At 40.8% G+C, this 24277-nt stretch overlaps 4 protein-coding genes across 8 annotated transcripts; 2 read left to right on the top strand and 2 right to left on the bottom strand.

The window, feature by feature from the left end:
* LOC128885217 (pre-mRNA-processing-splicing factor 8) lies at positions 1-9412 on the top strand. 2 transcript variants are annotated; one of them, XM_054139131.1, is made up of 10 exons: positions 58-102; positions 198-241; positions 704-943; positions 1016-1184; positions 1280-1444; positions 1563-1778; positions 2033-2371; positions 2682-2787; positions 2885-8639; positions 8736-9412. In XM_054139131.1, the coding sequence occupies exons 3-10, from the start codon at positions 724-726 to the stop codon at positions 8888-8890; spliced, it is 7125 nt and encodes a 2374-aa protein (XP_053995106.1). In that variant the 5' UTR covers positions 58-102; positions 198-241; positions 704-723; the 3' UTR covers positions 8891-9412. The 2 variants fall into 2 exon arrangements, with proteins under 2 accessions (XP_053995107.1, XP_053995106.1); XM_054139132.1 differs by lacking the exon at positions 198-241 and having other exon boundaries at positions 1-102.
* LOC128885224 (G-protein coupled receptor Mth2-like) lies at positions 9237-16490 on the bottom strand. Of its 2 annotated transcripts, none has more exons than XM_054139145.1 (5): positions 15229-16490; positions 12840-12918; positions 10780-10964; positions 10482-10647; positions 9237-10014 (listed from the first exon to the last, which is right to left on the bottom strand). In XM_054139145.1, exons 1-5 carry the CDS (start codon positions 16055-16057, stop codon positions 9708-9710), a joined length of 1566 nt encoding a protein of 521 aa, XP_053995120.1. In that variant the 5' UTR covers positions 16058-16490; the 3' UTR covers positions 9237-9707. The 2 variants fall into 2 exon arrangements, with proteins under 2 accessions (XP_053995120.1, XP_053995121.1); XM_054139146.1 differs by lacking the exon at positions 15229-16490 and adding an exon at positions 13260-14249.
* Positions 16491-16925: 435 nt separating this feature from the next.
* LOC128885231 (phosphoserine phosphatase) lies at positions 16926-19008 on the top strand. 3 transcript variants are annotated; one of them, XM_054139165.1, is made up of 6 exons: positions 16926-17387; positions 17853-18029; positions 18151-18285; positions 18362-18507; positions 18583-18744; positions 18809-19008. In XM_054139165.1, the coding sequence occupies exons 2-6, from the start codon at positions 17890-17892 to the stop codon at positions 18817-18819; spliced, it is 594 nt and encodes a 197-aa protein (XP_053995140.1). In that variant the 5' UTR covers positions 16926-17387; positions 17853-17889; the 3' UTR covers positions 18820-19008. The 3 variants fall into 3 exon arrangements, with proteins under 3 accessions (XP_053995140.1, XP_053995138.1, XP_053995137.1); XM_054139163.1 differs by having other exon boundaries at positions 16927-17387; positions 17890-18029; positions 18820-19008; XM_054139162.1 differs by having other exon boundaries at positions 16928-17387; positions 18820-19008.
* A 198-nt stretch (positions 19009-19206) lies between these two features.
* LOC128885218 (ubiquitin conjugation factor E4 A) lies at positions 19207-24136 on the bottom strand. The gene is made up of 15 exons (XM_054139133.1): positions 23996-24136; positions 23147-23758; positions 22684-23076; positions 22270-22596; positions 21980-22173; positions 21791-21892; positions 21537-21737; positions 21334-21451; positions 21079-21255; positions 20867-21012; positions 20596-20745; positions 20263-20506; positions 20031-20193; positions 19741-19945; positions 19207-19656 (listed from the first exon to the last, which is right to left on the bottom strand). The coding sequence occupies exons 2-15, from the start codon at positions 23708-23710 to the stop codon at positions 19515-19517; spliced, it is 3126 nt and encodes a 1041-aa protein (XP_053995108.1). The 5' UTR covers positions 23711-23758; positions 23996-24136; the 3' UTR covers positions 19207-19514.
* Between the last annotated feature and the right edge of the window lie 141 nt (positions 24137-24277).

The following is a 24277-nucleotide window of genomic DNA, read 5'->3' as shown; positions in this document are numbered from 1 at the left end:
TCACGATCCAAGTGGATTGACGACGATCTGTGATGTCTCGTGTCTGGGATCTGCGAGGTGAGCGTGAGAGCGTGAGATGGATGCCGATACGGTTGCAATACGGTGAGCTTCGCATGCAATGTGTTTAGCGTCGTTTCAATCTCACTTACACTTACCATTACCTTTAAATGTAACCCTTAACGTTACGATTCGTTCAGGTTCGTTAACGTAGTGGTTATGTTTAGTTCCACGTAAAGTTAAGGTAAGATACTCCAAACTATTGTATTATGATAATCATTGAAATTTTTTCTGGACCGGAATAAAAGTCGTTGGCTGTCCCTTGTGCCTGTTCATGTGTAGTAAATTCGTGTTTTTGGTTTAACTCTGTACACGATGTAGCGGTATACGTTTCTGTTTTGAATACGTTTTCAAATTAATAACTTATCGATTACTTTAATCCATTGGTTTAATATTTTGAGGAAAATTTCAATTATGCTGGCAAACGAATAACGTTTTATTTAGGACACTTTGCATTTGTATGCTTTGGTTATTTTCATTATCAGAACCTTAAATGAAAACCATTATATTATTCTAATATTGTTGTTTACCTTGAAAAATTTGTATTTTCCGTATTTAATATAAACATTTTGTCAGATACTTTTTATTAGATAATATATATTTCATATTATAAATAAATATCGGTTTGCGCTACATTACTTTTCAGTTTAAAATTTTCTGACAAAAATGTCGATTCCACCGTATTTGCTGGGTCCGAACCCATGGGCCACCATGATGGCCCAACAGCAGGCTCACGCTCAATTAGCAGCGGCTCAAGCTCATGCTCAAGCAGCTGCGCACGCGCAAGCAGCGCACCATGCTCATATGCAAGCTATAGCAGGACCGCCGTTGCCGCAAATGCCCAAACAACCAGAAGTTTTGTCAGAGGATAAACTTCAAGAGAAAGGTAATTGAAGAATTCCAAAGTTGGAATCCATCCTTTTGTATGTTTATTTCATTGAAATGTTTGTTGTCGTAGCCCAAAAATGGCAACAACTCCAATCAAAAAGATTCGCGGAGAAAAGAAAATTTGGTTTCGTGGATGCTCAGAAAGAAGATATGCCGCCGGAACATATTCGAAAAATTATCAGAGATCACGGCGATATGAGCAGTCGCAAGTACAGACACGATAAACGTGTTTATTTGGGGTAAGTAAATGTGCATATTCGAGTTATCGTGTATCGTTAATTTAAAGGAAATGAAAATCCAAAAGAGGTCTATAGCATTCTTAATTTTTTTACAGAGCTCTGAAATATATGCCCCATGCGGTAATGAAACTGTTGGAAAATATGCCTATGCCTTGGGAACAAATTCGAGATGTAAAAGTTTTGTACCATATTACAGGTGCGATTACATTTGTAAATGAAATTCCATGGGTTATCGAACCTGTATATATCGCTCAGTGGGGGTAAGAGAAGAAAAATGTTTCGCATTTTGTTATCGGTTACTTTTGTAGAGCGCTTAAGTAAGTAGTAAGTAGTAGGTAGCAGGATTTTCTATATGTTTTTGCTTATGTTTGTATATAGTACAATGTGGATTATGATGCGAAGAGAAAAAAGAGATCGTAGACACTTCAAAAGAATGAGATTTCCACCATTCGACGACGAGGAGCCTCCGTTAGATTACGCGGATAACGTTTTAGACGTAGAACCTTTGGAAGCTATTCAGATCGAACTCGATTCCGAGGAAGACGAATCTGTGGCATCCTGGTTTTACGAACACAAGCCACTCGTCGGTACTAAGTAAGTTGATTATTTTTCAGGGTGTTGTTCGCAATATCGTATAATAATATTTCGTGATGAAACGCGTAGGGGTCCTGAAATCAACTGATATGTGAGTTGATGGCTGTAGTAACTCGACAGTCTTGTCCGAGATGAGCACTGTTTGGGTTGCTATTAGCTGGACAAAACGCTAGCCTGAATAATCTTGGGGAAATTAAGAAAAAAATGATTTCACTTAACGAAAGCTTCTCTGAATTGCTAATAATATATTACAGGCATGTAAATGGATCCACTTACCGGAGATGGAACTTGACTCTACCGCAAATGGCAACTTTGTACCGTTTGGCTAACCAATTACTAACAGATTTGGTGGATCAAAACTTTTTTTATCTTTTCGATCCAAAGTCTTTCTTTACCGCTAAAGCATTGAATATGGCTATACCCGGAGGTCCAAAGTTTGAACCACTGGTGAAGGATTCGAATGCAGCCGACGAAGATTGGAACGAGTTTAACGATATAAATAAAATAATAATTAGACAACCTATAAGAACAGAGTATCGCATCGCGTTTCCTTATCTGTACAACAATATGCCACATTTCGTTCATCTATCATGGTAAGTAGTTTAAAGCGATGAAACGCGTTTATTTAAATATACACCTTGTCCACACTAGTTTTGAGACTGAGAGTTCATTGTTGGCGTATCGATAGTCTTACTAGCAGCGTGGTAGAGAAAAGATATATGTATATGTAAAGGCGGTGATTGTTATTCGTATCCTTCGTAAAGTGTAGAAGGCAACTGCTGAAATCACCTACATTTTTATTGAAACGAACGAAAGAATGAAAGCATACTATACATGGTATAGTATAGGGTAATTTCTAATTACTATATTTCAATGGATTTCCGTGGTGTCACGTGTTTACAGGTATCACGCGCCAAACGTGGTTTACATAAAAACCGAAGATCCCGATTTACCTGCATTTTATTTCGATCCTCTGATCAATCCCATCTCTCATAGGAATTCGTTGAAGGTAAACGTTCGTTCGGATATAGATACGTAGGTTAGATCGTCGAGTATATTTATCCGATTGTTATATGAAAGTTGGTTCCATTGCGTCTGTTGTTTAGACCGTAGAACCTCAAATCGAAGATGACGAAGACTTTATCCTCCCCGAAGAAGTGCAACCGTTCCTTCAAGAAACTCCTTTGTACACCGATAACACGGCGAATGGTATAGCTTTGCTATGGGCACCAAGACCGTTCAATACCCGTTCCGGCAGAACTAGAAGAGCTATCGACATACCTTTGGTGAAGTCTTGGTACAGAGAACATTGTCCGCCCGGTCAGCCTGTTAAGGTTCGGGTCAGCTATCAAAAGCTACTAAAGTATTTTGTTTTGAACGCTTTGAAGCACAGGCCTCCGAAACCACAGAAGAAACGTTACTTGTTCCGATCGTTCAAGTCGACAAAGTTCTTCCAAACCACTACTATAGATTGGGTGGAAGCTGGACTTCAAGTATGCCGGCAGGGATACAATATGTTGAATTTACTTATTCATAGAAAGAACTTGAACTATCTTCATTTAGATTACAATTTCAATCTGAAACCGGTGAAAACTCTTACCACCAAAGAGAGAAAGAAATCTCGATTCGGAAATGCTTTCCATTTGTGTCGCGAAATTCTTCGTTTAACAAAATTGATCATCGATTCTCACGTGCAATATCGGTTAAATAACGTTGACGCGTTTCAACTCGCGGATGGATTGCAATACATTTTTGCGCACGTCGGTCAACTGACCGGAATGTATCGATACAAATATAAATTGATGAGACAAATCAGAATGTGCAAAGACTTGAAACATTTGATTTACTATCGTTTCAATACGGGTCCTGTCGGTAAAGGTCCTGGTTGTGGATTTTGGGCACCCGGTTGGAGGGTATGGCTGTTTTTTATGAGAGGAATTACGCCGCTGCTGGAAAGGTGGTTGGGAAATTTGCTATCCAGACAATTCGAAGGTCGACACTCAAAGGGAGTGGCTAAAACCGTAACGAAGCAGCGCGTCGAGTCCCATTTCGACCTTGAATTGAGAGCGTCGGTGATGCACGATATCGTGGATATGATGCCGGAGGGAATAAAGCAAAATAAAGCTCGTACGATACTTCAGCACCTTAGCGAGGCATGGAGATGTTGGAAGGCTAATATTCCGTGGAAGGTGCCAGGATTACCGATTCCCATCGAAAATATGATCCTGCGGTACGTGAAAATGAAGGCCGATTGGTGGACGAACACGGCGCATTACAATCGAGAACGTATAAGGCGCGGAGCGACCGTGGATAAGACCGTTTGTAAGAAAAATCTTGGACGGTTGACGCGACTCTATCTTAAAGCGGAGCAGGAGCGTCAGCACAACTACTTGAAGGATGGCCCGTATATTTCGCCGGAGGAAGCGGTAGCGATATACACGACAACCGTACACTGGTTAGAATCGAGAAGATTCGCTCCTATACCGTTTCCACCGCTCTCTTACAAACACGACACCAAGCTGCTGATATTAGCGTTGGAACGTTTGAAGGAAGCGTACAGCGTCAAGTCTCGATTGAATCAAAGTCAACGCGAAGAACTCGGTTTGATAGAACAGGCGTACGATAATCCGCACGAAGCATTGTCCAGAATCAAACGGCACCTTCTGACCCAGCGAGCATTCAAAGAGGTGGGAATCGAATTCATGGACCTGTACAGTCACCTGATTCCCGTTTACGACGTCGAACCGCTCGAGAAAATCACCGATGCTTATTTAGATCAATACCTGTGGTACGAAGCGGACAAACGAAGATTGTTCCCGCCGTGGGTGAAACCCTCGGATACAGAACCGCCGCCTTTGTTAGTTTACAAATGGTGTCAAGGTATAAATAATTTGCAAGACGTTTGGGATGTCAGCGAGGGAGAATGTAACGTGTTGTTGGAATCAAAGTTTGAGAAACTCTATGAAAAGATCGATCTGACATTGCTGAACAGGCTTCTCAGATTGATCGTCGATCATAATATAGCCGATTATATGACCGCAAAGAATAACGTCGTTATAAATTACAAGGATATGAACCACACAAACAGTTACGGAATAATTCGTGGATTACAATTCGCGTCGTTCATAGCGCAATATTACGGTCTCGTGTTAGATTTGCTTGTCCTCGGGCTACAAAGAGCCAGCGAAATGGCTGGTCCTCCTCAAATGCCAAACGATTTTTTGACTTTCCAAGATGTGGCTTCCGAAACGGCCCATCCCATCAGGTTGTATTGCAGATACGTTGACAGAATACATTTGTTTTTGAGATTTTCTGCCGACGAGGCGAGAGATTTGATTCAAAGATACTTGACGGAGCATCCGGACCCCAACAACGAGAATATCGTCGGTTACAATAACAAGAAATGTTGGCCACGCGACGCTCGAATGCGACTCATGAAGCACGACGTTAATCTAGGTCGCGCAGTATTTTGGGACATAAAAAACCGTTTACCCCGTTCGACGACCACCATACAATGGGAGAATAGTTTTGTCAGCGTGTACAGCAAAGACAATCCGAATCTGCTGTTCAACATGAGCGGATTCGAGTGTCGAATCTTACCGAAATGCAGAACCACTCACGAGGAATTCACGCATAGAGACGGCGTGTGGAACTTGCAAAACGAAATAACAAAGGAAAGAACGGCTCAGTGTTTCTTGAGAGTCGACGATGAAAGTTTGCAACGATTCCACAACAGAGTCAGGCAAATTCTGATGGCATCCGGGTCCACGACATTCACAAAGATCGTAAACAAATGGAACACGGCATTGATCGGACTGATGACATATTTCCGCGAAGCAGTGGTAAACACGCAAGAACTGTTGGACTTGTTGGTAAAGTGTGAAAATAAAATTCAAACGCGTATCAAGATCGGGCTCAACTCGAAGATGCCTTCGCGATTTCCACCGGTGGTATTTTACACGCCGAAAGAACTGGGCGGACTTGGAATGCTCTCCATGGGCCACGTGCTGATACCTCAGTCGGACTTGAGGTGGTCGAAACAAACCGACGTCGGTATCACTCACTTCCGTTCCGGCATGAGCCACGACGAGGATCAATTGATTCCAAATTTGTATCGGTACATTCAACCGTGGGAATCGGAATTTATCGATTCGCAACGAGTATGGGCGGAATACGCGTTGAAGCGTCAAGAAGCTAACGCGCAAAACCGTCGGCTCACTTTAGAAGATCTCGAAGATAGTTGGGATCGTGGTATTCCTCGCATAAACACGCTGTTCCAAAAGGACAGGCACACGCTCGCTTACGACAAGGGTTGGAGGATACGTACGGAATTTAAGCAGTATCAGGTGTTGAAGCAAAATCCATTCTGGTGGACTCATCAACGGCACGATGGTAAATTGTGGAATCTGAACAATTATAGAACAGATATGATTCAGGCTCTGGGCGGCGTCGAGGGTATATTGGAGCATACGCTTTTCAAAGGAACCTACTTTCCAACTTGGGAAGGTCTTTTCTGGGAGAAAGCATCCGGTTTCGAAGAATCTATGAAGTATAAAAAATTAACTAATGCTCAAAGGTCGGGATTGAATCAAATTCCGAATCGGCGATTCACCCTATGGTGGTCCCCGACCATCAACCGAGCAAACGTATACGTTGGTTTCCAGGTTCAACTGGATTTGACGGGAATCTTTATGCACGGTAAAATTCCAACCCTAAAGATTTCCCTGATTCAAATTTTCCGTGCGCATTTGTGGCAAAAGGTACACGAGTCGATCGTGATGGATCTTTGTCAAGTTTTCGATCAAGAGTTGGACGCGCTAGAAATCGAGACCGTTCAAAAGGAGACGATACATCCGAGGAAATCGTACAAAATGAATTCGTCTTGTGCCGATATTCTCCTCTTCTCTGCCTACAAATGGAACGTTTCTAGGCCCTCTTTGCTCGCTGATTCCAAAGATCTTATGGATAACACTACCACGCAAAAATATTGGATAGACGTGCAACTTCGATGGGGAGATTACGATTCTCACGATATCGAAAGATACGCTAGAGCGAAATTCTTGGATTACACCACGGACAATATGTCTATTTATCCGTCGCCAACCGGATTGCTGATCGCCATTGATTTGGCATACAATTTGCACAGTGCGTACGGTAATTGGTTCCCTGGATGCAAGCCTCTGATACAGCAAGCGATGGCAAAAATAATGAAGGCGAATCCGGCGTTGTACGTGTTGCGAGAACGTATCAGAAAAGCGTTGCAACTTTATTCCTCCGAACCTACCGAACCGTATCTATCTTCGCAGAATTACGGAGAACTATTTTCCAATCAAATCATCTGGTTCGTCGACGATACCAACGTTTATCGCGTTACCATTCATAAAACGTTCGAAGGGAATTTAACGACGAAACCCATTAACGGAGCCATCTTTATTTTCAATCCTCGAACCGGTCAGCTATTCTTAAAAATCATCCATACATCGGTTTGGGCCGGCCAGAAGCGTTTGGGCCAGCTGGCAAAATGGAAAACCGCCGAAGAAGTGGCTGCGCTCATCCGATCTTTACCGGTCGAAGAGCAACCTAAGCAAATAATCGTAACCAGAAAAGGAATGTTGGATCCTTTGGAAGTTCATTTACTCGACTTTCCCAACATCGTGATCAAGGGATCGGAGCTTCAGCTACCGTTTCAAGCTTGCTTGAAAGTCGAGAAATTCGGCGACTTAATTTTGAAAGCAACCGAACCCCAAATGGTCTTGTTCAATTTGTACGACGACTGGTTGAAGACCATTTCCTCCTATACCGCATTCTCGCGTTTGATTCTTATTCTTCGCGCGTTACACGTAAATACCGAAAGAACAAAGGTTGTTTTAAAGCCCGATAAGACAACCATAACGGAACCTCATCATATATGGCCTTCTTTAACGGACGACGAATGGATTAAAGTCGAAGTACAGCTAAAAGATCTTATATTGGCCGATTACGGGAAAAAGAATAACGTAAACGTTGCGTCGTTGACTCAATCCGAGATTCGAGATATTATTCTGGGCATGGAAATTAGTGCGCCGTCCGCTCAACGTCAACAAATCGCCGAAATCGAGAAGCAGACAAAGGAACAATCGCAGCTTACAGCGACCACTACGAGAACGGTAAACAAACACGGCGACGAAATCATTACGGCGACAACTTCTAATTACGAGACGCAGACGTTCAGTTCAAAGACCGAATGGCGGGTGAGGGCGATTTCAGCTACAAACTTGCATCTCAGGACGAACCATATTTACGTGTCGTCCGATGACATCAAAGAGACCGGTTACACTTACATATTACCAAAGAACGTCCTCAAGAAATTTGTTACCATTTCCGATTTACGCGCTCAAATCGCGGGATACTTGTACGGCATCAGTCCACCGGACAATCCTCAAGTTAAAGAAATCAGATGTATAGTTATGGCTCCGCAATGGGGCACGCATCAAACGGTTCACTTGCCAAACACGCTTCCGAATCATCAGTATCTCAAAGAAATGGAACCTCTCGGCTGGATTCACACTCAACCTAACGAGTTACCGCAATTATCGCCTCAGGATATATCGACGCACGCTCGGGTAATGGCAGAGAATCCGATCTGGGATGGCGAAAAGACCATCGTCATCACCTGTAGTTTTACTCCCGGATCTTGTTCCCTAACAGCCTACAAATTAACGCCGAGTGGCTTTGAATGGGGAAAACAAAACACCGATAAAGGAAACAATCCTAAAGGTTACCTACCTAGCCATTACGAAAAGGTGCAAATGTTATTGTCCGATCGCTTCCTCGGCTTCTTTATGGTACCGAGCCAAGGATCTTGGAATTATAACTTTATGGGTAAGACTCTTTTAATACTGATACTTATTTATCGATGCATGTCTCTGCTCTTTACCAAACTAAACCTTTTTTATTATTGATTATTGATTATTGTAGGTGTGAGACACGACCCGAACATGAAATACGAACTACAATTGGCAAATCCAAAAGAATTTTATCACGAAATTCATCGACCGGCCCACTTTTTAAACTTTTCTAGTTTGGAGGACGGCGATGGTGTTGGAGCCGATCGAGAGGATGTATACGCTTAAACGAGATGAGCAAAGAAAAGTAAAACGATAAAATATCGTTAAATCTGTACTTTTTTTCCAAAGTTCATTGTGGCATAACCGACAACGTTTAATTAAAGATGAAACTTTTGTTCAAATATCGAGCGCTTTTAATTGTATATACACGAATCGATCGCGCACGCTTAACATAAAGTATCGTAAAAGATTGAACAGTTTTTTATTAAAAAGTTGACTAGCTAAACGAGTCGTGGTTGGTCCCCGATGCATTCTCGCTAACGCGTTTCTTTTTTTTTTTTACCTTTGAGAAATATGCGTATCCAGTAATGTTTGTAACGTTTAGTTTATAAGTTGACTAGTATTAAACCAATTCAAATTTGTACTATACTTTAATATCAATTTAGAATAAAAAATACATAATTTATACACATACGCGTGTACACATTAAGAAAATGTACAAATTTTCACACATTTAATCTCGTAAAATACATTACGCAACATACATTTGTTATTTCCTTGGCGTACAATAAACAAGTTTGGTAAACTTTTTGGTGCATCGATTCAAATTTTCTATATTACGTTATAAACACGAAGAAGAAGAAGAAGAAGAAGAAGAAGAGTAGAATTATAGGAGCTTCACGGCTAATTAACATCGCGTTACTCCAAGTGGCGCGGTCACAGGTCATTTGAGAACGTATAACGCAAACTTTAGCCCAAGCTTTTCCTTAGAATTGAAATAAAAGAATACTCGCGACTCGAAACACTCCAACGATAGCCATTCTCGACGACTAGATACTTGTGCCGATTGCGAGTGGACAAACCGTGGTGTTACCGTGAACGTTCATTTAACGGTTCGCGCAGACTCGCTCGAAAAAGGGTAGGTCGAACGAGTAGTCGAACTATGATACGCGCTTCGAGTCGAGTTTCTGGAAAGTATATTGTCGTCCCTGCAGCAGAGTCTTTTCAGAAGATGCTGCTTCACTTTATCCTTCCAAACGAAGATGAAGAAGATGATTACACCTTGCAAGGTATTCGTTATATCGGTAAGATACCAAATGTATTCCGGTGAATTGTTGCACAGCCAAGATATTATTTCCATTGACCAATTGATGCCCATTACGATGAACAGCTTCAAGTACAAATTGAACCTGGACAAGAAAATGTATAAATTATACTAAAGAAAATTGTGGTTATTTTGTAAAATATGTAAATATCGTATACATATAGAGTAGATTGGTAGAGGCGATGGTGTCGAGTGGAACGTGGAACGCAAGCAAACGTGCGTGCGACTATGCGCGCGAGACTGTAGCCCCGGATGTATTTGCTACTTTAGAGGAGAACTCGTCATTACGAAAACAAATCAAAGCATGGGAAAAATGTTGGTTTCGCTCGTTCTATGAGAGGATCCAAAAATAATTTTGCCGTCACAATAAGTATAGTATTCGCGTATCGCGTATCGCATATCGCGAGCCGTGTTTCGAACCACTGGATCAACGCCTTTGAAAATAGGGGCTTGTTCGAGTTTAACAAAGGCGCAAAGAAAAAATGTTTAACGCTAAAGACTGTAAATGAGAAGCTCGCGTAAATGAACGAATAAAAGGATAAAAGCACGTACCATTGTTTGTGGTCGTCGTGGCGCTTGCTGTCCGCGTCTTTGAAATGTCGCGCCGTGTCTTTTTTGTGTCGCACAATCTTCAATGCCGTCGAGACGAAAAGACATATGTTGCAGAGGATTGTAACGCCCATAGGTCCGTAAAAGTATATCGCTTTTGCCGTTTCCTCTATAAGAAGATCAAGCTACGTTTAATCATAGACGTAAATACAGGACGCGGGTTTAATGATCCCGAGACTGCTGGTTCTAACGATTCGCACACCATAATAATTGAATAAATTTTAAGTAAATCAGCACTTACTCGCAAACCAGCAACTCTCTTCGCCGAATTCCGGTCGAACGAAATGCTTTGGGATATCGGGAAGAAAATGCATGAGTATGCTGATTCCTGTAAGAATGGATGCGCAACCCCAAGCGTAGATCGAATATATCATAAACTTTTTCCGTTCCCTTTGCTTTGCGCTGCCTTGAAGCGATCGGAAACCTCTGAAAAGTGAACATTAATATTATTACGGTCTGCGAGAAAGCCCAAACGATTCTGTACCTTGTAAGCATTTTAATTTCAACTATGTACTATTCGTATCTAAAATTTCAAAGTTGAAGTTTGCACGCTACAGCCAGCTTTGCGAGTATTTTTAAGCGTTCCACGAATGCGACAATGGTTTACGGTTTACGGTTTACGGGGTCGCGTGAGAATGTCAGCCTAAATTAATAAGGCGTTTACGTTGGGTGGCATAATCTACGATCGTGATCGTTAACGGCCGTTAAGCGTGCGTTCATTTCGCCAAGCCCTTCTTTCCTACTCGTATAAATATAAACACGTAAGTAGATACGAGTTCGACTTGGTCGAGGGTGTGACCGTTCCCGCGTGTCTCGTGTCATCAGCGTCTAATAAAGGAACCGTATTAATATGTTGGAGGGTTTTCATACGTACGAGCTACGACACGTACGAGTGCGTATTTGCGTAAACGTACTTTTTGCGAAACGATCGAAATCGAGTTTAAAACTGACCGACTATGCTTCGAATGATTCATATTGGAAAAAGGAGTACGACAGACAGTTGCTTCGCGTCGCGAAGTTTGCGGTTTTCAGTGACGCACAGTTATTCCTAAAGAACCAGATCGAACATTCCTGTGCCTTGAAAGCGTTTATAAACTATAGGTACGAGTCAAAAATGTTGCGCGAGTACCTATACAAAATTCGTTTCGTTTTCCCTGAATTTTCCACAAACGCGACCCGTGATAAACATTCGAAAATCTTTCTAGGAAAAGTAAACGAATGAAATAATAAGGATTTCCGGGCGTTGAAAGGTAACGCGAGAATACTCGTATCTAAGCGGCGTCGGCGTCGGCGTCGGCGTCGGCACCGTCGACGGAATCAGCACCGAAGAAAAGCCCGATCCTCGGCATTCGAGATTTGTTTGGACGATACGTCACGATTTGTTTGCTGTACACCTGGCGTTCTATAGATACTCGAGTAGATCTGAAACTTTTATAACGGCTGGCTAAAGTAAAGAAACAGATATGGGCAAAATTTTATTCGAATAATAATAGATTACGAATAAAAAGAACCCATACGCGTATGTATACGTATACTCGTCGTGGCATAAATATTTATTCGTTTGGCTATCGAAATTTCATTCCGTAGATGAAATTACGCGCGTCGAAACGTCGGCGTCGGCGTCGCGAGGAATTTTCATTTAACACGCAACGAATGGTAGAAGAATGTTGGTTCTTTGAACAGAATTCAGATGGGGGATCTCTGCAATCGAAGTAAATACTTGTACTGTGTACAGAATCTAGATTGCGTTGGCCGTTGGTCCTGTGTCAATAAATTCTATCGATTCCCGCGAGTATCAATTAATCGGAGCGAATTAAAGGCGTCGGCGTCGGCGTCGGCGTCATCCGACACGGGTCGAGACAAGAGACATTAACGTGGGGCTTACACGCGATAAATAGCGCCGTGGGAGAGCCACTTGTTTCGCGGACCGATCGAAATTCATTTAAGAATGTTTGCATGGTTCTCTGTACACGTGCCGTCACGAACCGGATATTAATTTGCGTTCTATCGCAATTAATTTTCCCCCGGTGTTTGGCCAACTATCAAATTTCTCTTCTTTCAACGGAAGATTAACGAGGAACGTTTTGAACGCGTTCGTCATACGCGACCGAGAAAACATTTCTCAAGGATAGGTCGTCGGCGAATAAATGAATTTTCAGGCGGATGTTTTACCGCTTCCGCGTCTGGATACCGATGCAAGGCTTCGATACGTCGCGTGTCGAGAAACGAAAAATCACGAAGCAACGGGCGGCGCGGCGAACCGGTAGGCAAACGCGTAGACAAAACTTTCGACTCGCTTACCTAAACGTCCACCAAATATCGAAGCACATAACGTTCAGCCAGAAAAAGCTCGCCAGGAACGAGAAGTGGATGACCAAGGCTGAAACAAAGTTCGATTAAAATTACCAACGGTTTACCTTGCGAGTCGCGGACATGCTCGCGCGTTAACAAGCGAATAGGCGTGCACCGAGTCGATAAAAAGCAGAGAAATCGTACGAGAGAAGAAACGATCGATTTCGAGAACGATTCGACCGTTTACGCTTGCACGGCGTACTTGTGCTCGGTGTCGATTTCGTTCCGGCAACTGTTACACACGTCCAAGTACGTAGCTGTAGATATATCGTGTATTATGGATCGCTACGATACGAAATCGCTGGTAAATATGCTTTCTTTCGACTATCCGTACAGGGGTTCTGGTGAAAAATAACGTGCAACGAGTACCGAGCAACACGCAGAACTTGTCCGAGATATGTTCCTGCGGTGAGATCTGTAAGATAGCGAGCGTTGTATACGCGACCAGGAGGGAACCAACGTATCCGCGCAGGGTGCGTCCGTGTATGTTGTGCAGTTCGGGTATCAGCGTGTAGACGATCAAAGTAGCGAGCAGGAACGGTACCGAAACGATCATTCCCACGGGATACGAGACCAACACGTTTCCGTCGCCTTCGCTTACGTCGAAAGAAACTAGCACGTTGAACGTGTCGTTATCCTCTAAACGGAAACAAAAATCGCTCTGCTCGCGAATAATTCCGATATTATCCTGGTAGATCGAGCCGTTGTTAAGATACATGAAATGATCTTCGATGTTGTTGTTCGGCTCGAGTAAGTACTTGTCTCTACGAGGATTCGAAAGGAAAAAACGAAACCGTTCCCGCGTTAGATCCTCGACGAGCAACTCCAAGCTAACGGAATCGTAAATACTCGGCAAATGGAAGGTGACGTTTGTTTCCTCGTGATTGTTGCAACACGCGCGAGACGCGAGCGGTTCGCAAAGAGGAAACGGGATCCGAGACACGTTCGTCCTCTTATTCTTTGCCTCGTCCGAGCTACCGAAGTCGTCAAACCCGTCAAAGTCTCTGCTCGGTTTGTTGTTGTTGGCATCCTTCACCAAACACTCTGGCTCTACTCTAGTGATGTTTTCTTCGTTGCACAAACATTCGGTGCTAGACAACACAACGCTCGTCGCGAATACCGATCGCGTCGATAACAGCCAGATGACAAGGATCGTTAACCAATTGTGATCGTGATCGTAATCCATATCGGACCGAACCGAACGTCTGGGTGGCTGGGTTCTCGAAAACTAACTGTTTATCGTCGCCGTCGGTCATCCGGATTTCTTGCGACCACGCTCGTTATCGCGTTACACGGAAATGCTCGGATGATTGGCAACACTTACGCATCCAGTTGCGGCCGACATACGCTCGCTTTCTATAGCCCTTTAACATTAAATTATCTAATCTTTATCATCTGTTATCCTAGAACGCGACGGGTACGCCGAACATAAACTCTTCTCTCAACTATTACGTCAATAGGCTAAGATATAAATCGTTCGCCTGTCGGAGAATATATTCGCGTACTTTATCATATCTGTACGATATCGTTTCGTTCGATTTAAACCGTTTTAACCGTGTCGAACGGAAAGAGTCGTGCGAGTCGCAGCGCGCGAACGCGCATCGTTTTAAAATTTAAACTCTCAGGATCGTCGATTTGTCATTGCACGGCTACAACGATGTTTAGTCTACGAATCACAGCCAAATGATTCGAAACGACGACACGTGTTTCCAGAAAGGGGCAACATCGTTTCAACGGTCTTTGATTCGTTTCGTTATCTACCGTGTGTACACGCACACATGGGGGGACTGGCGCGCCGCGTACCGAGAGACCGAGGGACGTAAGAAGGAGAACATCGAGGGCTCGAATCGCAAGCCGATAAGACCATTTCCTCGCGATTTTTTGCTGTAAAACCGATAAATAAACAGCGACTTCCTACAAACGTCGGTACAAGGCTAAAAGGTCTACAAACTATCGAGTCGACAAGCGTACATATCAGCCACTTTTGCTTCGAAGTTTAATCAAATTTTCAAGATAGTTTCTTTTTTCTCTACGAGACACTACCAGTCTTCGGTTTTAAGAGTAGATTTCATTTCAACGGGTTATTCTAGTCCGAAACGTGTCAATTTTCAAGTATTCCTTTGAATACGTACGAAATTGAGTCGGGTTATCTCCAGCAAGACAGGAGGAGACGGCCATTGTTTCAAACTACATCGAATCTAAAATCGTGTGTAAGAATGACAAGAGATGCGGTAAACAGGAAAAATAGCGAAAAGAGAAGCAAAGAAAGCAAGCGACGATGGCAAGGGAGCAAACGTTGATAAAAGAGAGAGACGGTGCGCGGCCTGGTTGTGCTTACCTATCGCGGAGCAGAGTCCGTACGCGATGTAAAACAAGGAGGCCAATTCGAGGAAAGTGTACGCGACGAGAAGAGAAGCAACGTAACACATCAGAGTCTTTCCGTAGAGATTCCTGAGCTCCGGAATAATCGCGTACACCAAAAATGTAGCGAGCAAAAATGGAATGGACACTATAAGGCCGAATTTGTAATAGGTTTTCTCGTTCGGAGGAACGGAATTGGGTAAAACCTCGGTCGACAAGCAAACGAGGGCGGCGATCTTGTCGACGGACTCTTTCCAGTCGAGACAGTAGCTCCCCGTCGGAAACATCATCGACGAAGTTTGAAGCGACCCGTTTCGCTCGACTACAAACTTGTCCTCCTCAAACTTTTCCGGCTCGAGCATATACCTCGAGAGATTCCCGGGACAGCCCGTGTAGTTGTCGATAACGTAGACTCGTTCGATCTCGGGGGCGAGTTGGGATCGTTCGAGGACGAGATCGCGGCCGAGCTGTTCGTTCGGTAGTCGCGTGCAATTCGGTCGATCACCGACTCCTAACATCTCGTTGCGTCGACAACACTTTTTCAGGCATGTGCGTAAATTACACGGACATCCGTAAGTCTCGTTCCCGACCTCTCGATAAGATCCGACGGGGTATACCAGCTCCTCGTACATCAAACTTCCATTCTTAAATCTGCTAGTTTTACTTGGTTCCAGAACGATAGCCGCGAATGCTTGGCAAAAGGAATCTCCGTTCGACGATGCGTCTACTTCGGTTCCCGTAGGTCCGAGCCAATACAACAAACTAAACGAAATTACGCGAATCACGGTAGTGACACGGAGCCGCATCGCGAGCTTCTCACGCTCCGTTCTAACGTAACTACGTTCGATGATACGTTCTCTCTCCTTTTCTTTTCTTTTCTTTTCTTTTCTTTTCTTTTCGCGTTCATACGTCGATGCGAAACGATTCTTAAAATTCACGTCGGATCGTTTCGGCGTTGATCATCGACGTCGCGTCGACGATCCAACGAGATCGTAAATGGCTCGGAAGTCTCGGGACAGACTGCCCTCCGAGTCTTTCGATCGTTCTTAGTTGCCGCCCGCGCGAGAATCGCCGACAATGCGGTACCAACGCCATCTGCCAAACCTATTACGGTTAGAAAGACCGTCTGCCAAGTGCCAACGGGATAAACTAACGCAACACTACTACCCTTTATCATTTTCTCGTACCGTTTGTCGATCTCGTTAATCAATTTTAATCGATAACTAGAGGGTAATCGCCTCTCGTACATTCGTACGATCCAAATACTCGCCTATCTTTGCGAGAAACTAACAATAACCAACCTTTTCTAGCTTTCTCCAACATTTGTCAGTTAGATAAAAACGGTAACTTCGATAGGTACGGTAGATTCTCGTTCCAAGCTCGATCATTTTGCAGTTTTCCTGTACACCGATTTGGAACGCATTCCAACACTCCGCACGGATTCGCTATGTAAACAAACATGTATATATAATAATATTCGCAACTATGGAATAACAGCTTGCGATTAATGATTAATAACAGCTTCACTTTTACCTTAGAATCCCTTTTGTATTGCTACAACGACCTAAAAATAGAGTACCACTAGAAATAAATGTACAACTTTACTTGAGATCAATATTTTAAACACTTTTTATAAATTTATAAATGATTTCTAAGAAACGTATACGTACATTCTGTATCGTGGATGTATTTCAATTACAAAACCAGTCGAATCTATTCATCGCTATTTATCGCGTTATGCAATCTGGATGATCTCCTCGATCTTTCACCTTGCTCTCAGACTCGATTAACTTTTGTGAGATGAGAATCGTCGATGCGAATCTAGAATATTTGCGATACTAGAAATTTGTACAATCTCACAAACTGAATAAAATTAAAATTCGAAACACATTGGCAAAGTTGTCAATAACCGATACTATTCTATGATTTTTTCGTTTCCTACGAAATGATTATGATTATGTAGTACATTGCGTTACGTGTGTTATCCAGCTGTATCGCGTGCAATTATGTTTCTCTTGTCTATAGCATCCCACTCCAGAGTCCAGTCTCTTTTGTCCGGCAGATTCGAGCTATCAAAATGCTGTACATCTTGATATCTTCTTTTTTTAAGATCTCGTTAGCGGAAAACGATTAATCGTAAGTACATATATTTACGTAGTATATACATATACATATATATATACACTTACTTATATACTTAGTATTAGTATCATCAATTCCTGGTTAACGAAATAAAATTCTGATCTTAATTCCTTAATGTATCAATTGCATCTGTGTAAAACAGAATAAAATTAAACGATATTGAATAAAATATCATATGTAGATAAGTAAAATAGACCGTAAGCGTAACGAAGAAATGTGATACCACTTGATAGTATCTTAACCTCTAAACACGCTGACGGTTTCTAATAAAAACAAAATATCACGTATATACATACTTTGATACTGTTAAAACGCAAACTTTGATGATGTAACGGTTTAACTTTAACATAACCGGAAGGGATGCTGACAAATTTCCTGTTTCCATGTAAAACTTATTTGGCGTTGTTACTTTCGAAAAAGAATTGTCGTTATCGGTTTCCATATTTCATGCGATAAAAGGAAATACTTGTACCACCTGTTGCTGTATGGAAATTAGATGGCAAAACTAGAAGACGTAAAATTTATATGGAGAAACGCGGATGTAGTCACCTTCGACGTTGATTCCACTGTGATACAAGAGGAAGGAATCGACGAACTTGCAAAATTTTGTGGAAAAGGAGACCAAGTTACCGCCTTGTAAGATTTCTTTTCTTCCATTTTCTATCAACTAGAATATTCGATTATTTCAAAATCAACTTACACGCCATAGATGATTCTTACTCTTTTCGTATAAAAAATTAGTTTAAAATGCTTTTAGAACGAGCCAAGCGATGCAAGGAAACTTAACGTTTCAACAATCTTTAACGGAAAGATTGAATATTATAAAACCAAGCTATACTCAGGTAAAGCAGTTTCTCGAATCGCACCCACCAAAACTTACACCTGGAATCAAGTAAGAAATAATTTTAATTAAAGAGATGTTACACTGTACGCACTGCTTCTTCTAAAACTGCTTATAAAACTTCCAGAGCTCTGGTAACGGCCTTACAAGCTCACAAAAAGCAAGTGTTCCTAGTGTCCGGTGGTTTCCATTGCGTAATCGCACCAGTTGCCGTATTACTCGACATTCCGTTAGAACATGTCTTTGCGAACAAATTGAAATTTTATTTCACAGGTTCGTATCCGTTTATATATGCACACGGTCGGCTTATTATACTACATCTGAAAACTCCACGAACGATATTTGTAGGAGAATATGCAGGTTTCGATGAAAATCAACCCACCGCTGCGAGTGGTGGAAAAGCAAAAGTAATCGAGTATCTCAAAAAGGAACTCGGATGTAAAACTGTTGTCCATATCGGAGACGGAGCAACAGATTTAGAAACTATTTCGATAGCGGACACATTTATAGGTACGTCTCGATTACTTATTACGTATAAATAATTTCGTTTGTTTTTTATTTTAGTTAATATTAGTTTTACTATAGGATACGGAGGAAATGTAGTTAGAGAAAGCGTTAAGATTGGAGCTCCGTGGTTTATTACCGATTTCAATGAACTTGCGAATGCATTGTAAACGTAAAAGGTAATATTCTTTCGAACCATTAAATTATTTCTAATGATTCGGCGGTAACCGATAAATATGTTTCAATAAACATATAATACAATGTTTCCTACATTCATTTTTGCTTACTTCTGAATCTATACTTTACTTCAACCATTCGAAGTAGTTTTATTTCAAATTCATTTATATCATTCACCCTGGTCAAATTAACTGTAAGAAATTTGATAGAGAGTACTTTTTTACATTTATCATAAAATAACAACGTTTAACTCTATGTTTACATTATTACATGGACTCTTATAGAACATAATTTTCTTTGCACAAAATGCGATATTCAAAGTTCTACAGAATGACACTCTAATTATAGGACAAAATTGGTATTTGTACATATCTATAACGATAATTTGTATAGAAAAATATATGTCCTTGTACGTCGTAAATCAGAAATCAAAAAATTTAATTTAAAAACGTAGACGTATGGTGAATTCGCCATAGATTACGCTTTGTTACCTTTGTTATATGTATACGAAACCTTAAGGGTTTACCATTCCTATCTTGTTCTTCGAAACTCTGAAACCTGACAAATATACAATCATTTCACCGATCACCAATCACTGATCACTGACAACTTTTTGTCCTTTCTTGTTTCTTTTGTTCTACCCACTCCTGTATCCTATGTTGAAGTTCAACGTCGGACTTTACCATATCCATAGTGAGAGGAGATCGATTAAACGGATCAGTTTGATCGCTTAGCAGATGCCTAGAGATTATCGGACGTAAATGTTTTTCAATAATTCCATATTTATCGTAATCTTTACCATTGTCGATAATAACAAATACTAACCTCGCAATGGTTTGACGATCGATAGTTATTTTAGAAGATGGAAGAATTACAGGATCCATCATCAAAGTAGACATAATAGGATCCAGAAACTCCTCGGGAGCATCGACTAAAATTTCATCTTCCTCTCTCTTGTGAGTTGCAGCCGCTTCTACATTTTTTGCGAATTCATCCAAATCTCCCAATATACCCACACCTCCGATCCGAACTGAAATATTGTGCTTATGGAAGTAATTTTTTGCAACATTTTTTGCCTAAATTTTTATTAAAATTAATCATGCGTAAATGCTTACCGAGAACATTATCGGCTAGCCGGAAAAGTTCAGGACTGTATGACCGACCGTCTTGAGAAACGGCGAGCGTAAAGGATTCAATTTGACTAAGGTTTATATAAATTTCGCATATATTTAATACTAAATTTGCTGGATTGAATGCATATTCGTTTTGATCGTTCACCTAAAGACAAATCGATGTGTTTAAATACTTTGCGTTTTTCTGATGTAGCTGTGTATACTTTTTCTGTACCTTTAAATTCTTCTTATTTGGCCCAACCAATTGTAACAACAAATAATTGAGCATCGAAGCAATGCGATCAACCATTGTCGGATGGCAAAAGATAGATTTGATGTCTGTCGTTAACATTTTTAGCGTTCGTATAGTTTTTCTACCTAATATATTGTCAAATCGTGCAATCATTCCAAGATGTAACAGATAATGAGCTTGTTGATCACGCTCGTGTTGCGGTAATTTATTCCATTCTCCGCTTTCCCTTTCGATTTAAATCGAAATCGAAATCGGAATTAGATACTATTTACGCGATATAATATAACATACAACAAATCGAATATAATGCAATACCTTGCTTGAAGTAATTGTCTCAATTGTGCCATGTTCGAAAGTGCCTCGTCTAACAAGAAAACTGCATCGTTCATTAAAAGATTTATAAAACGCAGAAATAGCGGTGGTTGAGCTGCTTCCATATTAGCCTCTGCCTCTTCGGCTAGAGTACTATCGAAAAAATGTGCAAAGTATCGTATGTATTAAGGTCGGTTCGTGGCTTACGTATCTATGTACTAACTGTAGAATTATTTACAAACTTGTAAAATATGTCTTTTTATTCTTCACTTACATAAAGTTATTACGACGTTCTGGAAGTTTCCACAAATATTCCATGACAACGTACATTGGCCGTCGATAATTAAATTTTTGTTCAAATTGAACGCTTTGTCCTGTCATTTCAATGCTTACAAATACTTTAAGTAAGCTGGCAACAATCTATATTAGAAACGATATGATTTTATAAGAGGAAAATATTTAACGAATTTAAATACAATTACATACATGCTGTCTACACGGGTGTGTCATAAATAATTGTTCTCTATGGAATGTTCCTAAACTCGATTTTCTACGGCTCAAGATATCATCTGTTGTAGGTAAAAGGGCCTCTAAACCTTCCGCCAGACGGGCTCGTAAATGAGGATTGTATAAACGTTGTTGAGACTCCATCAACACAATAATCTGACATAACATACTTCATTATTTTACCGAATCGCATTAATTCGAGTTTATCGAACCTACACGTTTTTTCTAGCTCACCTCTGTTAACACTGGCGTTAGGAAAAACGACCCTTGTTCTTCGAAAACATTTGAATTGAACCGACGTAAAAAACACAAAAACCTAATAGTATTTTCCACGACAAATTCAGGAATGCATCTAAATGCAAATAATATCTCGTTAAAAGGTATAATTGTGGCAATCGGTGCGAGATTAGAAGAGAAAATGAACGCTTTCCACGCACCTGAGAGTATCCGGAACGGTTTCTGGCAAAGGAAACGTTACTGGTTTATATTCTTTTGGAACGTAATCGGTCTGTTCGCCTTCGCTAACTTGTACATCGTTTAAGTACACCTGCACTAACCAGAACGCTGTTGTCGCATGAAACTTTGCCAAGAGTTCCAACATTTCCGGTGCTAAAAGACTTGCTCTTAAGGATAGATACCTAAAATTTGTTTGTTTAATAAAAATACAAAAATATAACATTTATTTTCATACTTGGTCATTTCTGCCTCCATGCGCTGAGCTACCATTTCTAATACTTCCGGATTACCACCGCTTTGCGCATCCTGATACACTCTCGACAAATCTTGACTAGTTCTACACGTGCAGAATATAATCGTTATTATTTTATCATGAATTTTAGTTTCCGTTTAGAATAAAACTGTTAATGCAAAATGTACAAACCTTAAAAACTTCTCCGATACTACTCTGTAACCAAGGTCCAGAGCTCTGTGAGTTAAAAAAAAACATTCGGTAGTAAATCCGAACGTTTTTGCAACTGGTCTAGCATCGTGTTCCGATATTGGTATTAAACAAGTTTCTGAAGACATTCCTTTTAAATGAACAGCACGATTTAGACATTCATTCTCAACGCTGGTCTATAACATTAATTACACTTATACTTAATAAAATACCATGTTTTTTGGAATTCAACGACTAATTCAAATTTACCCATTTCTCAAATATCAACCGACCTCTGCTGCGCAATACGTTGGATCTATTTTAGGTACTTTCGACTCCTTTAATTTAATGCAAAATGGCTGACAAAGACGCAGAAGCACATTTCCAAGATTTAACATAAAACCATCGGAAACGCACAACATAGCACTAAAACCTACGTTATTCTGCGAGTTCCAAATTTTCCCCCTACTCGCATTCGAATGAAGACAATTTCCTATCCACTGTAGGGTCAAATGACGAACTTCCGCCGAGCACTTTAATAACAAGTGGAAAATTTTTTGCAATGATTCGCTTAATGCATCCAGGGCTGTCCAAATGTTACCTTCGATATTAGAATTGGACTAGAATAAAAAAATACGAATAAATAAATCTCTCTTTACGTGAAATACGCAGTGTTTAAATTTGGCGTTCTTCGACGGGTTACTTGCCTGTTGGAATGGCTTTTCAAAAAAATAAAATGGTTCTTCTATCGTTTTTGGCAAACAACTTAAACTAAGGATTGCACCTAATAATGTATTCGCGTAAGCTTGACCTTGATTGCTTTTAGGAGTACTATGACGTATTAATAATTCAGCTAAAGATTCGTTTAAAGCGAAAAGATTTAATATAGTAAACCAATGTTGATTTAAGAAAACTAAATTACTTTGCGTTACATCTTTGTAAATTATATCGAGAATAGGACTAAAAGATACAGCAATCGTCGCTGCAGCGTTATCACTGTTTTCTAATTGCAATTCGTTTACGATATCATTAGTAAACGATACGAGTTCTGGTTTCAGACCATCTTCGTCCGCGCATAACGCGATAAACTGATTGTGAACCTGCAACATACGATAAAGTTAAATTGCGTTTCTTCAACTTTGAAACTTTAAGCAATGTATTCGGTTATACTTCTTGTCCTTCAAATAGATCCGGCTCCTGCAATGCGACAGCTGCATTTTGTAGGATGACGCGACGCATCTCGTCGAGAATATCGGACAATTCTAATTTGTTCTTGTATCGTTGCAATCGACAATAGCTTTCGAATAAATAAGATATCACCTGTTTCTTTAACGTATGAGAATCGCAAGGTATATGCTGTGAATTTTCTATGGGGACCAATTTCGACTCGATATCGGGAAGCATTAATCGCTCGAAAACTGCTTGTTCGATCGAGTCAACGTTAACATGTACCAATTTATGTTTCTGGTGTTCGTTTACTTCTGTTGCGTGCAATGTTATTCCAAATATGTCAGCGAGAAGATAGTTAACCTGACTATCAGTTTTCGAATCTTTAAAATCTTGAAAATTTGTGGATTTCGTCGTACCGGGAACATTTATATTCTCAAGTTCCGTAACATAATTAATTCCATTATTTTCGTTGATAATCATCTGACTTTGAGACGAGAATGACACGGCATCGTTGATGGTTGAAAACAATCCAGCGAATGGATTGTTGTTCACATTGTCGCACATGGTTCGTTTCGTTAAAACTTGTTCACGATTATTGCAAGCACAATTGATCTGAAAATAAATTGCTGGGATTTAATTTTCCAGTTATAAAGTGTTGGAAATGAGAGAATACTCTCGCGATTACTCTCCACTGCTCCCCACTACTCCGTTTCGTTTTTCGTTCCGTTCACGGAGCCGAGTGAGTAGTGATTATATACTACTACTACTACTACTACTACTACTACTATACAGTAAACAGTATATACTATAGTGTACAGTGTACAGTATACAGTATATATGTATATTTACCTATATAGTAATGCGAACCTGATACGAACGATATCACGGCCATCAAACTATCAAGATAAGAGTGACGCCTGTCAACAACGTATCGACTACCCTGATTCACTCAAACATATTACTTAAGTTAGTGATGTCATAAGAGTAATCTGTAATCTGTAATCTGTAATCTGTAATGACTGTAATGACAATGACTGTACTGTAATGCTCCGTAGTGATCTGCTTGTGCGCGACGCAACGCTTCGCCCCCTCTACTTGCATAATTGTAACTAAATAATTTGTTACATAAAT

This window comes from Hylaeus volcanicus, chromosome 2 (genome assembly GCF_026283585.1).
Source record: "Hylaeus volcanicus isolate JK05 chromosome 2, UHH_iyHylVolc1.0_haploid, whole genome shotgun sequence".
Taxonomy (NCBI): Eukaryota; Metazoa; Arthropoda; class Insecta; order Hymenoptera; family Colletidae; genus Hylaeus; species Hylaeus volcanicus.
The sequence above is the reverse complement of the archived record's forward strand: the minus strand, read 5'-3'. Positions and strand labels throughout refer to the sequence as shown.

Coding starts and splice junctions, on each gene's coding strand:
- LOC128885217 (XM_054139132.1), top strand. CDS start 724: ATGTCGATTCCACCGTATTTGCTGGGTCCGAACCCATGGGCCACCATG. Junction 1,185..1,279: donor GATAAACGTGTTTATTTGGG/GTAAGTAAATGT, acceptor ATTTTTTTACAG/AGCTCTGAAATATATGCCCC. Junction 2,788..2,884: donor CTCATAGGAATTCGTTGAAG/GTAAACGTTCGT, acceptor TCTGTTGTTTAG/ACCGTAGAACCTCAAATCGA.
- LOC128885224 (XM_054139145.1), bottom strand. CDS start 16,057: ATGCGGCTCCGTGTCACTACCGTGATTCGCGTAATTTCGTTTAGTTTG. Junction 10,965..12,839: donor GATATTTGGTGGACGTTTAG/GTAAGCGAGTCG, acceptor TTCACTTTTCAG/AGGTTTCCGATCGCTTCAAG. Junction 10,015..10,481: donor CACGACGACCACAAACAATG/GTACGTGCTTTT, acceptor TTTCTTGTCCAG/GTTCAATTTGTACTTGAAGC.
- LOC128885231 (XM_054139163.1), top strand. CDS start 17,890: ATGGCAAAACTAGAAGACGTAAAATTTATATGGAGAAACGCGGATGTA. Junction 18,030..18,150: donor GGAGACCAAGTTACCGCCTT/GTAAGATTTCTT, acceptor AAATGCTTTTAG/AACGAGCCAAGCGATGCAAG. Junction 18,286..18,361: donor AAACTTACACCTGGAATCAA/GTAAGAAATAAT, acceptor TAAAACTTCCAG/AGCTCTGGTAACGGCCTTAC.
- LOC128885218 (XM_054139133.1), bottom strand. CDS start 23,710: ATGTGCGACAATGTGAACAACAATCCATTCGCTGGATTGTTTTCAACC. Junction 21,452..21,536: donor ACCGTTCCGGATACTCTCAG/GTGCGTGGAAAG, acceptor ATTTGCATTTAG/ATGCATTCCTGAATTTGTCG. Junction 20,507..20,595: donor AGACAATTACTTCAAGCAAG/GTATTGCATTAT, acceptor TTAAATCGAAAG/GGAAAGCGGAGAATGGAATA.